At 44.1% G+C, this 13,228-nt stretch overlaps 1 protein-coding gene across 2 annotated transcripts in view; it reads right to left on the bottom strand.

The window, feature by feature from the left end:
• Positions 1-10: 10 nt before the first annotated feature.
• Positions 11-13,228, bottom strand: part of GATAD2A (GATA zinc finger domain containing 2A) — a 34,425-nt gene continuing 21,207 nt past the window's right edge. Inside the window, exons 4-12 of one of the 2 annotated variants that reach the window (XM_009324953.1) lie at positions 10,810-10,939; positions 10,142-10,273; positions 8,498-8,587; positions 6,296-6,427; positions 4,968-5,135; positions 3,815-4,094; positions 2,965-3,254; positions 1,940-2,126; positions 11-1,048 (exon numbers count right to left, since the gene is read on the bottom strand). In XM_009324953.1, coding sequence (XP_009323228.1) covers positions 918-1,048; positions 1,940-2,126; positions 2,965-3,254; positions 3,815-4,094; positions 4,968-5,135; positions 6,296-6,427; positions 8,498-8,587; positions 10,142-10,273; positions 10,810-10,939 — 1,540 coding nt within the window. In that variant the 3' untranslated portion in view covers positions 11-917. The remainder of the gene's footprint in view (positions 1,049-1,939; positions 2,127-2,964; positions 3,255-3,814; positions 4,095-4,967; positions 5,136-6,295; positions 6,428-8,497; positions 8,588-10,141; positions 10,274-10,809; positions 10,940-13,228) is intronic. The other variant, XM_009324954.1, reaches the window with a different exon arrangement.

Below are 13,228 nucleotides of genomic sequence, written 5' to 3'. Positions count from 1 at the left end.
TGTTTTTTTTTGAGTAAAATTGCTCAAAACAACAACAACAAAAAACCCTCCAGAAAGAAAATAATCAAAAACAGTTTCACTTTTAAGTCTCTGGGAACATATGAAAGGCCCAACTGCTCTTCGCTGAATTAGAAAGACTGAACAAAGGTGTTTGTCTATTCAGTAAATTAGATTTTAGACTACCAACAGTTCAAAGTCTATTCAAAACAGAATCCAACAAAAGTGAGAGACTCCTGCACTGGTTCCCATCTACCAGACAAGTTTTGGTGGCAGCCAGTCCCTTAGGAAAAAAAAACAAAACAAAACAACAAAACATACTCAACTGGAATTTGAGTTTGCACTTATTTATCATTAGCTCATCATCAGAAGATTTTGAATCATTATAATCTGTAGACTGCCTTCCTGGCTGGAGGAGGGGCAGGGAAGAAAAGCAAACGTGAAACTCGGCTCACTAATTGCATCTGCAAGATCGGGTTGAAATTCCTCTCTCCTTGAACTGAGATCCATGCTCGATCGCGAACGAACACCATGTTCCTGGTGAATGGGTAGTTATTAATAAAGAAACCGAAGGCAGAGAGTCATTTAGTCCTCCTTTTGTGCTGGTGACAAAAAAAATCCAAACTAAATACATAAAGCCCAAAAAAAAAAAAAAAAGAATTCTTCCCCTTCCCTGACAGCCTTCATCATCAGTCAATCATAAGAATCTGATAACCAAATGAGCTCAAGTCTTTCCCACCCACGCGGTGTCATTTTCTCATAGCAGGGACAGCAGCACTCGATGGGATGAGGAGTGGTCTTCTTGCATCCTATAAAGCCTGGGGCATATCCAGCTGGGATTAAAGCAGATTCCACTGTAATTGTGGTATAAAAAGGATGGCAGAAACAGGAAAAGTCTTCCTCTCGGGCGTTCCTCTGCATTATTTCCACGTGGCAGACTGTGGGATGGACCGTGGGGGAATCATATCCAGGAGATATTCACGCTGGCGGTCTACTGCTGAAGATGACTTGTGCACAGCTAAACTAGGGTTAACAAAAGGTAAAGCCCCACCTGACGAGACATAAAAGCGGAGAGAGAACAAGTGTCACAGTATGATAAAAACATGAGACAAAACAGTGGCAAACACACACTACTACTCTCATTTCACCCACGTGAAAACGGATCATCTAAGTGACCATGGGGCACTATTGGCCACAAAGGTCAGACACCTTCAGAAGATTAGAGCAGGCTAGAGGTCTCTGCAATGAAATTATGTTTCAAATGATAAATTAAGCTGTTAGGAATAAAGAGATCAAAAGAAATCCATTCAATACTGGGCAAGAAAGTAGATCACAAGAGAGCTAGTTGCTACAGTGTTTCCTTCCTGGAGATCCTAATTATCATTTAAGAAAACAAACAACTCTGCAAGTCAGATTCTTATATGTAATAAAAAGATTAGATTAGAATGTATAATTTCCATCTGTTCAAAGCAACAGCTTTAGTTATTTCAAATCCTGAGGAACACTGGGAGTGTGCACTGTAGCCTTACCTAGAGCAAAAACATCTATTGACTGTATGTTGCTTTCAGCAAAGAGAAAACACCAGTCAACATTAAACAACTGAATTAAACTCCCAGAAACGAATGACCAACTCCCGCAGCGCGGCACTGGCTGTGTGTACAGACTCAGTGACGAACACTCTGACATTACAGCTATTTAGGCTATCTGTAAATGCGCAAAGCAGTAGTTTTTATTCGGTAGCACCACCTGATTGCCCCTTTTGGTGAGCATAAGCCGCACCAAAAGCGAGTGCCAACAACAATACTAAGAGCAAAGCCTCGGTACCATTGGGCTTTCATGCAGGAAGTGTCAAAGAGAAAGCATCCTTACCCAAAGAACTATGATTGTTGGACAGAGTGCAGCTAGTAAGTACAAAGAAAAGAAACTTTAGAGAAAAATCTACCTGTATTGATGGGAGTCTTCTTCCAGGCGGCAGCGCTGCCCTTGCTGACAGGTCTCTCAGCATGCTTACCTGGCCTACTCCCAAGTGCTGCTGCAGACGATGCATTCTGCAACTTGGGTGACTGGCTAAATGCATGCAACACTCCTCGCGGAGCTCCAGGAGGACCTCGAGACATCTGGCTAGAAGTCTGGCAAGAGAGCAAATGGTGAGACAGGCGTAGCAGTTTTCCGTCTCTCAAGTACAATAGCCTTGATGAATCTTTACTACCCCTCTCTCCTTTCTTGGCTTCTTCTGCCAAGTCTGGAATGCATTACTATAGTTTCAGGGCTGAAAACTTCCAAGACATCTCTACAACAAAATAAGAATCAGCTTTCTACTTCTGAAAGCACCTGTAAGGATGAGGAGTTATAATAAACTGCAGAGCAGCAAAAAACGTGCTGTGTAAGCATGTCCATACGCAGGCAGCGCTCTACTTCCCTGTCCTAAATAACCAGTACCTTGATTACTTCAACTCAAAGCAGCACGTAAGCAGCTTCTGTCTTCCTCCAACTGAAAGGTGGCTTTACAAGGTGTGCAAGATCCAGTCCCTGTCACAGATGGGGGACTTCACGAGCAACATTATGTGTTCCTGGCTCAAGCCAATCCCCGCCCCCCCCCGATCTTGGGTCAATTCACTCTCGTGTATTTGGCACCAGAGCACCTTTTTCCATTTGGTACATCCTAAAAAAAATTCAGGAACAGACTTTGCAGGATAGTTAAATACCCCGGATAATTACAATGACCCTGCAGAAAAACACCACTCTTCTGCTTTTCAGAACGTAATTTAAATATCAGGTCCCCACATGACAAAAACCACTTTAGCCAGCCCGGTTTTAAGCTTACACTCAAACACACACACTGCGGAGCTTAAATAAAGCGAGTTCACGCATCAGTTTCATGCCTGCATACCAAACACTTGTGCTTGGAGCCGTGGGACCCTTGCCCCATCACCACCAAGGTCTGGCTTCTGGTGGACGGAGCCCTACCTGCTTGAGCGAGTGGTGCTGCACTATAGGGTCTGACTTGGTCTGTACAGGAGACGCAGTCTGTTGCAGTATCCTTTGCTCAATCTCCTGCTCTTGCTGCAGTGCTTTTACGAAGGCAGCCTTCAGTCGGTTAGTGTGCTCAGCTTTCAAGGCCTTTTTCTGATTTGATGTCATGCAGGTTTCACACATGATGGTTCCGTTCTTTTCCTCCCTCCAACGGCAGGTGAAGTCAGTCTTACACTGAGCACACATATAGGGCTCACGAGATGATACAGCAACCGAAACTTTACCTGGAGAATACAACCAGCTTAGCTCAGCTCCATCTGTGGCTTCTATGAATGAATAATACTTGAGAAACCTCAAGAATATTCCAGCATAAAGAAAAAACCCAAAGCAAACCCTCCACCCCTTAACTCTCCTCAGTCTGAAGCCTTCTGCATAACTGAATCTTTAAACTCTTTACTTCTGTGAGTGTGTGCGTAGGTATCCAGCAGATACTTCTTCAGATACTGGTTAGAGAATTTAGTGGTGATGGACAAACAAGTGGCCGATAGGAAGCAAACAGCTCTGGGAGAACTGGATGCATTTTACGAGAAATCTTTACAATCCGTGTCTAGCCTATGAGAAACCATAACTTTTTTTTTTTTTTACACGATTTTTTTAGATGCTTTTTAGAATTTTAAATAAAACCATTTGAAAATTATTAAAGGAAGTGAATCCTAGATTTGACAAGAGTATGACAATTTAATCCTGCGAGGCCTGAAACTCCTTGCTGCCTGCTACTGAGATAAGATCCAGATGGAAAAGGTTCTCTCCTCGCCTTTGAGGAACATTTTCAACGCTATCTCACCTTGAGTTTCCAGCAAATTCTGCACAACTTCTTCCAACCCGACTAAGTAAATAAATTCGTTATTAGCTGCACTCGGCAGGAAGTTCATCTCTGGTGCAGGCGGCTTGGGAGGAGGGATCTCCAACAGTGTCTTCTCCAGCTGCTTCCGCAAAGCGAGCTTGGCAGCGGCTTGCCGGCTGGCCGGCGAGTCGTTGGAGTTGACGATGGAAGCGGCGCTGGTCGTAGTAGCATTAGCCTGAGCGGACGTCACGGTTGTACCTTTGATTGAAGTTGGCGAGGCCTAGGAGGAAACACGACACAGCTTAGCGACAAGTGCCAGACGGTTCGGCGCTTTCGAGACGCGCGCTCCTCTCCATCGAGAGGGACGAGAGGGAGGCAAGCAGCGTTGGCCCCCACGCTGCGCGGGGCTGTTTGTGTGCAATAAAGGCTGGCTGCTTGGGCCGAGCCCAAACCGCCTGCCTCTAACCTTATTTTTGTAGGTGACCAGACAGACCACAATACGCACGTTCACTGCAACGCTGTACCTGTCGTCTAACGCTCTTATTCTTTTTCTAAAGAACTTTATTTTTCTTTACTGATCATTTTTATAAGGTAGTTTTAGAAATTCCGAAGGAAACAAACCAAAAAGGAGTCCTTTTCCTCATGATTTTGTCAAAGCACTGACTTTAAATTGTTTCCTTTATCTACAGCACTTGTATGCCAGTATCTGTGGTAGGTGTTAAGTTCCTGCTTCAGTATCTCTTGGTGTTTCAAATAGGAGCGCTAACCCATTTTGAGCTCTGTTTACCAGAACACTCATTTACGCATCTTAAGGAAGAGAGAGAGAGAAAAAAAAAAATATTCTAATGGACAGCTTCATATTGAAATACCAAATGTGAAACGAGACACAAAGTTCGGTTCACTAAAATATATATTTCTTCCCAATACTCTGTAATGTTTTTCTTCATTCCTATGTACAGGAGATGAATATGAACAGAGAAAGCATGGGAAGAACAAGGAGCAGGATAGCTGTAGTAATAAGCAACCCCATCAGTCAGATGACAGCAGGCCACACCAATTAGATACAGTAACCGAACAATCAGTAATTAAAACCATTTATCTGTTCCTCTGAGATGAACATTATGTTTGGCACAAAGTATCTCATGGAACTCACCTGCGGGATATTGACAAGCAGGCTGGTGTTGGGGACGTTGGCGACGCGGATCAGACCCTGCTGGATAATTCGCTGCCCCTGAATTTGTACGCTGGGGACCGATGCTCGCGGTGCCAGCAGCAGCGGAGGCGGCCCCGTGCTGGAGTGCTGTCGGATGTTGTGGATTTGCTGGGAAGACACAGAAATGGGCTGATGCAATGGTGCCATGGACGATGGGGAGGATTAGATAGGGGGAAGTAAGTGGTGGGAGTCAAATGGGATGACATGAGACAGTGGAAATGAGGCAAGGCAGGGAACGCAAAGAAAGCGTGATAATTAACATCCCCGTCAAAATGTGATGTTTTCCGCTTTCCCTCTGTCAAAGTGAAACAAGTAGAACGTAACGTGAAAAGAGATGCTCGTGTGTGAGGCCATCACATTACGGCCAAAACAGCTGTGCCAAAAAAAAAAAATTCTAAGTTTCTGAGTCAAATTTCTTTCCAAATGAATAGTTGTTAAGCCTGTTTCATTTTAAAGGCATTAGGAAAGCTATTTCTCAGAATGAGTTATTCTCCATAATCAGAATAGAAAGAAAATGAAATACCAAATCTCTACCTTCCTCCTTAATGCTGGCTATGCAACAGATAAAAGCAGACCTTTCACTGCAAAATAAACCCTCATTTAACAAGGAAATATTTTTTTCCTGGTGTTCCATGGAAGTCATAATTTTAGAAGACAGTATCAAATTGAACATTGCTTTCCTACTCCTTTAGTGACACCGCTATTTTCTGTTATAGGTGATAAAGACCCTGCAAAGCAGCACTTTCAGACTTCCAGTCGACTATCTCATTTCAGCAGCTCTTACTCAATCGTAAGACAGACACAATGAGGGGGGAAAAAAAAAAGTGAGTTTTAGCATTTGAAAAGGTGAAATTGATACGACAGAAAGAATAATGAGGGGGAAAAAATGGAAGAACGAGGGATTGTGTTTTATTTCCTCTGCTGCTGCTCTCCTAAAAAGCGGGTGAAGCTGGAAGCCTGTAAATTAACTTTCGTAAGAAAGGCAAACAAACTGCTTTGGCGCAGCTAAAGGAGGCAGCTATGTAGGCAAGCCAGCATCCTGCATCACCGCAGGATTTTCTCATGCTTCACTGGAAGTGTTATGGGACAGCACAATACGCAAAACTGGAACGATGCAGGATCTTTCAGCAGCAATATATCTAGCCATATTAAGAAATTCTAGCAAGAACTTAATAGGTTCCCTCCAGACAAGCAGAAAGATGACTAAGAAAACAGTTAAGATGCATTAAGGTAAAACAGAGCGGATCTACCTCAAGGTAAATACTTACCTGTGCTCCTCTGACAAGAGGCGGCATTACTATCTGCGTGTTTTGCTGAGTTCCCAATTTTGAAGAAGTCTGCTGCCCTCCACGGACCAAGGGAGGAGGAATAACAGTGCCTGGTATACGCGTAGAAGAGGTCTGCAAAACAGAAGATCGTTTACTCGCATTGTTTTGTTCTGGTATATTCATACGCATGCTCTCTTCTGCTGCTTAGCGTGCCGATAAAGCAGCATCTGAAATCTTACACAGCAATACAGACATACGTAAAGACACGATGGCAGTCTGGCTACACACTCGGGGATTGTTCTCTCTCATCCTGCACAGAATTTAAAAGGTAAAGAGCAGTCCTGAACAACATGTTCATCTGCCCTCCCACCGCTGAAATTCAGTAGCTCAAGATCTGCTGTACTGAGACACACCAAAGAGGCACGCCATAACCCGAGTACGAGAGCAGGGGGACAGGAGCACAGCTGTCCTCTCTGGCTGGCGTGACGGATGCAGTATCTGTCTTGAGCCCGTGGAAATACTGTAGGACAAGAGATGGCCGGGCTGGCTGCAGTGCAGTTAGTGTCCAAAAAAAAAAAAGAAAAAAGAAAAAAAGAAAAAAGTGTATTTTGGGGGGGGAGTTAAGAGAATGGGGAAATACAAACTGCTGTCCTTCAAGGAGAAGCACGGGGCACACAGACGTTGGAGATGCAGGAACCCGGGGAGGTGAGCAGACCGGGCATGCGCATGTATGTGGGAAGGAAAAAAAGAGACAGGAAAAGGGGAGAACTTTAGGAAAAAAATGAAAAAGGAATCAGGCTAAAGAAGTTTGAAAAATTGCTGCCCATGCTTTTTGGAATGCAGACTGCATTAAATCCTCAAAGTTTCTCATGATGCTATAAAAGGTGATACGGTTTCATGCACCACTTACATTCCTGCAGAGCACTAACACTACGCAATCGAGCCCGAGAAGCACTCGCTGCTCAAGAGCGACAAACCTCTCCGTCCTATTCATTTGGCTTTACACATCTTGCCACTTCCCTCGCTCAAATACCAAACTGACCATCATCTGTGAGTGAAGACTTCTGAAAACACTGAAGCTCCCACTTTCATGAGTTACCGTGTGTACACACACGTACATATTTAGGCAGGTGGGAAGTTTTATCCACTTCTGTTATGCCTTTCAACTGAAGACCAAATGTTAACTCAACTCCTACACACAGGAATTAGTAGAGCTTTTACAGTCAAGCAAAAGCAGATGGAGGTTAGGTTAATTTGCCCAAACACCGCAAATTAGATAGAATAACTTCAATTCTGGATTCTTAGCTCCCAGCTCTCTGCTCTGTCCAACCGAAGTTTCACTGTCATCGCTGAAGATTTAACTCGTGGTCCAGTTCCTCTGAAAGTGCTGTCTTCAGTGAAGGCAACTTGCCTCAAGGAAGAGATTACTCCAACTGACAGATCGCTTCAGGTTTTGTGAACGTTTCCTAAATGGATAGCAAATTTACCCCTTCCCTCGAGTATAGCATTCTAGGGGATTTTGAAATGAAGAGCTGCCATTTTCCAAGTGAGAGCATTTTGTGCTGAAGCAGTTTTGAAATTTGTTTCGAATTAGCCCAAGGTAAATAACCAGAAATGTTTTAAATCCAAAAGCGAAACAAGATACTAGACTCAAGAGGAAGATTAGGTTGACAGACGTCAATTGCCTCTGCTTTTTTTTTTTTCCTCCTTCCCCAAGGCTTTCCAACATTTCATTTAATTTAGTCTGAACCAAGATCTTTCCTACCATCATGTGCCATTCAGCCACCAAGCCAAAAGAGAAAATCATATGATTCACTCAGCTCTTAGAGTTAATCATACTGAGGGCACAATTCAGTCTCTTGAGGGTACGGCAACAGGCTGCCACAATATTTCTACGACATAACTCCAAGGCGTCCTCTTTCGCCAAAGGTCATTAGTACTAGTGTGGATGTATTTATCAGCAGAGTGGATCAGGATGATCAGCCACTGAAAAATAAGCTTATGAGAGTTATCTCCATGTGACATCCTACTTTTACCTCCCACCCCAATCGTTCTTAAAAAGCTTACAGTGGGGTTTCGGGAGTTAAAAAAAAATTCCACCTGGCTCCAAGTCAATAATGTGATGGGACTATCTTTCCTGTACTGTGCACCTTCTTCTCTGCTCCATGCCCTAAACCTGGCAGCCTGGCCCACCCCACTGACCTGGAGGGACGGCTTGCCAGCAGGAACGCTCTGCGGTCCCCGCACCAAGGGCGGAGGGGTGGCCACAGCACTCCCAGAGGAACCAGCAGGCTGGAAGAGGAAAAACCAGAAAGAAAGCAGACGAGTGTAAGGGTGTAAGCAGAATTACAGAAGCTAAGGGAATAAAAGCGTTTACCTCCTCGCACGTCAGTAAGAGAATCTTCAAAGACTGTGGTTTTCCCCCTCCCCCATCCCCTTCTCCCTCCAAGCATCTCAACATGCGTATTTAAATGAAGAAATTATTAGGTAAGTATAGATAAGATTATACCAGGAAAATAAAAGAGTCTATACCCCAAAAGCAGAGCAATGCGGAAATCTATTTTAGCAGCCTCAGCTTAGAGCCCCCTTCAGTCTTAATCCACCATTACTACTGGTCTCAACTAACTAGGTTCAAGCACAATGCAAAGTGAAAAAAAGTTTAGGAAAAAGACTTCAGATATTAAGAAGTTTAGGATATGCCATTTCACCCTAGTTAGTTCAAACATCCAGAGCTCATTGCTCAGCTTTCAGCAGCAAGCTGAGTGATACGGGTACTTGCATTAGTTTTAATCCCATCTACTGAAGCACTCAGAAGTCCGGGAGAAAGACGCCAATAAAACAACCAAAACCAGCCAAGAGAGATGTGTTAACATCCATCTGCACCGTGAAGTGCACTTAATCTACACATCGCCCCCACCACAAAATCCATCAAGGCAGCATCACACGCTGTAAAATAAAATCGTTTAGTTGCCATTGTTACAGATACTTGAAATTTAGCCTGTGCCTTCATAGCAGCGCGTGGGGTGTTCGCACGCCCCCTCGCCTCCCAACCTCTTCTGCTCTTCTCCTGCCACCCTCCACCTCTACCCTTCAGTACCAGCATGAACAGCACACGTAGCGAGCAGACCAGGCAACCGCTCTGGCAAAAAAAAGGTAGACTTTTTTTCTGATGAAAACAGTTCTCCTCCCAGCACTCTGGATATTGCGCGTGGTTGTGTGAGATGAGGGGTGGGGAGAAAAGAGGAGGAAGGGAAGGGAGTTCAGGGTGGGAGGGCTGAACCATTCCTCCCAGGGGCTGCCTGGATTTTTGGATGAAAGCGTGCAGCTAACCACAGACTGACTTCACCTGGTAAGACCTGGAATCCAGACCTGGGCTTCTGCCACGCAGCACCAAATGCAGCCCTCGGCCGCCAGCTCCCAGAGCCTGGGGTTCAGACACTTTAACTCTGTCAGCACATCTGCATTTGCAAGAATCTCCTCCAAACGTATTTCAGCCATCTCTACGTGGCACTAAGGACTGGACGGAGTGTTTAATAATTGGAAGTACATTACATTCATAAATGCATCTGAGTTTTAGCAAAAAGGTCTTCAGCTGTTGAATACGGTTGATAGGATAAACTGTCTTGTCGTTTGGTCTTGGCCAGACAAAAAAAGGAATTCCACAAGAAGGCATGGTTAACAGGATAAACCACTATAAGCTTCATAAAGATTTTATGAAAAAGTGAGATATGCTTTATCTGAAAGCTATCTTATGTTCCATAGGTTACGGCAACCACCACAGTTATTTATACACCCCCCCCACCCCCTTTCAAAAGATGAGCTAAGTATCTGTAGGAAAATAAATACCTTCTGAGTAGTGGTCTCCTTCTGGATTTGACTTTGCCGTAACTTTTTCAATAAAACAAGCTTTGCTTCTTCTAACCGTAACTCTTCTTTTAGTTGTTTAATCATTCTCTCACGCTCTTCTGGACTGCTTTTCTGCAGGGCCAGGTAAGGCAATAGAGGATGGGAAAACAGGGAGGGGGGAGAGGGAAAAGACAGATACCATACAAGTTACGACAAGAACTTACAGCATTGTAATTGTCATGTATGTCTTAATATCACCAACATGCCTGCGATATATGGACACAAACTGAGTACAGAGAAAAAACTCAAAGGCAAAAAAAAGTTTGAGATGTTTTGCTAGTGAAAGTAAGTAAACAAAGTCAAATGAAGAGTCAGACAACAAATCTGTGTTATGCCGTGTTGAAAAAGGCACATTGCGTCCACTAAAAAGCCAATTCTGAAAAAGGTGCACTTTCGAAGCATATAAAAATCAAGGAGGTAAGTGCCTGAAGAAAATAAAAACGACATCAGCCTTTAACAGCTTCAAGATTCCCTGCTTGCAAATCCATCTTTATAAAACCACATATCCACCTGACCCTGTGATCGCAGGTGCCTCTGTGGGAGCAAGTGGTGTGTTTTCTTCTTTCTAGATGGCACAACTTAAAGTGTGTCAAGACAAGAAGACTCACCATGAGTGCCTCTGTGTTGGTCTCTTTTAATGCTATTTTTGTTAAACCATTCATTCTAGGGCTAGAAGGTTCATTGTCAGATAACACTATAACGTCCGGTGAGGGGACTCTCTTTTCTCTCTTTATTTCACTGCAAATCAAAAGAAAAATACAGAGAACGAGTTAATAAAAACAAGCAAACAACTACTTCCTGCTGCAGACTGACATTATTTACAACCTCCTGCTAGATTAATCCTGAATAAACCTGGATGAGTTCAATCAATTTCTATTCTCCTTGTGCATATTAAGCTTCCCAGCACAAGCCTGCCATGAGGCAAGATGCAGCCACAACACACAGCAATGGTGAATTCCTTCAAATGAGAAGCTTTTCCATCAGCCACTTCACCCCCCCTTAGAAGACACGGCGGCTTTCCAGGGCTCTGCTTGCACCAGGGGAAGACCACATCCCACCCCTAACCCAGGGACAAACAGGTCACTTGCTGCTTCTCTTTAACGTGCTCAAAGGCAAAACCATACTCCCCCTTTTCTTTTTCCTTTCCTAATGCAAATATTTGTAAGTCGTGACTTTTCCCCACCCAAGTTACTGAATCTGACGGAAACCCAACACAAACAATTCACACCTATTCGCTTACCTAAGTTTAGGTACTTCATGGCATTATTTTCTTTCTACACCAACACTACTGAATTCTTTTCCGCTACTAACAGCGGAAACCTGTTAACAATCTCAACACAGACAGACACATCCACGCAACTTCATCGAAAACCACTGAAACACATCCAGACTTATATTGATTTTAACTCTTTATTGGCTTTAATGCTCAGTGTCTTGAGTGATGGCTGCACCTTCCACCTGAATTCCTGACAATAAATCACCTCTCGGCTCCATCGCCTATGATTATCATACGAGAACGGAATCTTAAACTACGTGAACCAAAAGGGACAGAGATGACGTGACGTGACAACAGACGCCAGTGCCTCTCCTCTGCTGCACAAGCTGGTAACTGTCAGATCACCTTTGGTACCAGGATTTGGGATTTCAAACCACAAAGCGTTAAGTATTTCAGAGCAAGGTTTGCGGCATGTGATTGCCGAGAGGTTTAGCAGGAGCTTCACAGGAACGGGACAGCGAAGTCTTCTGCACTGCCCAGGAAACAATGACAGTGCTTGAGAAAGGGCCGACAGCAAGAATTTTAGGAGAACGTAACGCAAGTAATTGTTTTGTTTTTCTTGTAACCCAAAACCAGAAGCAGGAACAGTAAAGTTTACAGTGAGAACCTGCTGGCTTACAGTTATGCACTAGACAAAACGCATAAAGAATTTGTATCAAGCAAGATGAAGCAAATGATTAAGTGTGGTTTGTATTATTCACAAATAAGATGTGGCATATAAGCTTTGTACTTTTAAGTATCAGGCAATTACTTCACAGACTAAACAACAATTTCTAGACTTAACTGATATGCCGCATTTATTAGGAATTCAATGATTAACAGAAATTAATCCTTATTATCTTATTTAGTGATGCAAAGAATATTCACACCGAATAACAGCACTGAAAAGCTGTGTACCCCGATAAGCTTTGCGAAACACACACCTTCAGTAAACGCTCAGGGCAGGTCAAACGGTATTTTGGATACTGCAAAAACAGCCTCGAATACTGCAAAAACCAACTTTTAAAATACAATTTCCATGTTAGGGGAAAAAATAAAGAAAAAAGTAGAGTGTCCTCTAGAGGGCACAGCAAGCCAGTAAACTTGAGTCGTTTAAACTCTGAGGCTGTTTCAAAATTAACAGTGGCACAGGTGAAGCTTTTTCCTGCATCTGAATGCACCAAACTGGCTCAGGTCGCTCTTAGCAGGGAAGCAGCCGGGTCGGGCCAAGCTCTAACTGGCTCGGTAAACTTCTCCCGGCAGCGGTGAACAGCAGCCGTGCAGGGAACGCACCGACGTGTTGAGCTCATCACTGCTGAGCCCTTTTCAGGTGACAGCTAGAGCAGCTCCACATGAAGGACTGAGACTCAACTGGAGTCAAGTGCTGGCCATTCCTCCTCAAACTTTAAGGTTAAATCCCTCAGGAAAAGCACGGACGGTTAAGTTACCTAAAAAGCCGAGAATCACATAAACATGGGGATTTGAGCAGCCAGCGTTTGCAACCTGAACCAGCCCACTCCTGAAACACAAGGGCTCTTCTCCCGGCTCCACCCTTGAACCAGCCCACGCAATTTCAGGGAGGGAAGCTGCAAAGAGCTCGGGGTCAACACGTTACAACCCGAACGCATCCACAAATACGAGGTGATGTGAAGGGTCTTAATTGGCTACAGAAGATGGCTCTACCATCGGCGACGCTTCGCCCCCTCTCCAAGCAGTGGTGAGAGCAGCCCGGCTGCCATCGGGCCGTCCTCCGCAGGGAGCGTGGACGGACC

The sequence above is a fragment of the Pygoscelis adeliae genome, unplaced genomic scaffold (assembly GCF_000699105.1).
Source record: "Pygoscelis adeliae isolate BGI_AS28 unplaced genomic scaffold, ASM69910v1 Scaffold726, whole genome shotgun sequence".
NCBI lineage: Eukaryota > Metazoa > Chordata > Aves > Sphenisciformes > Spheniscidae > Pygoscelis > Pygoscelis adeliae.
Note: the sequence above shows the minus strand (reverse complement) of the source record. Positions and strands in the feature narration are given on the sequence as shown.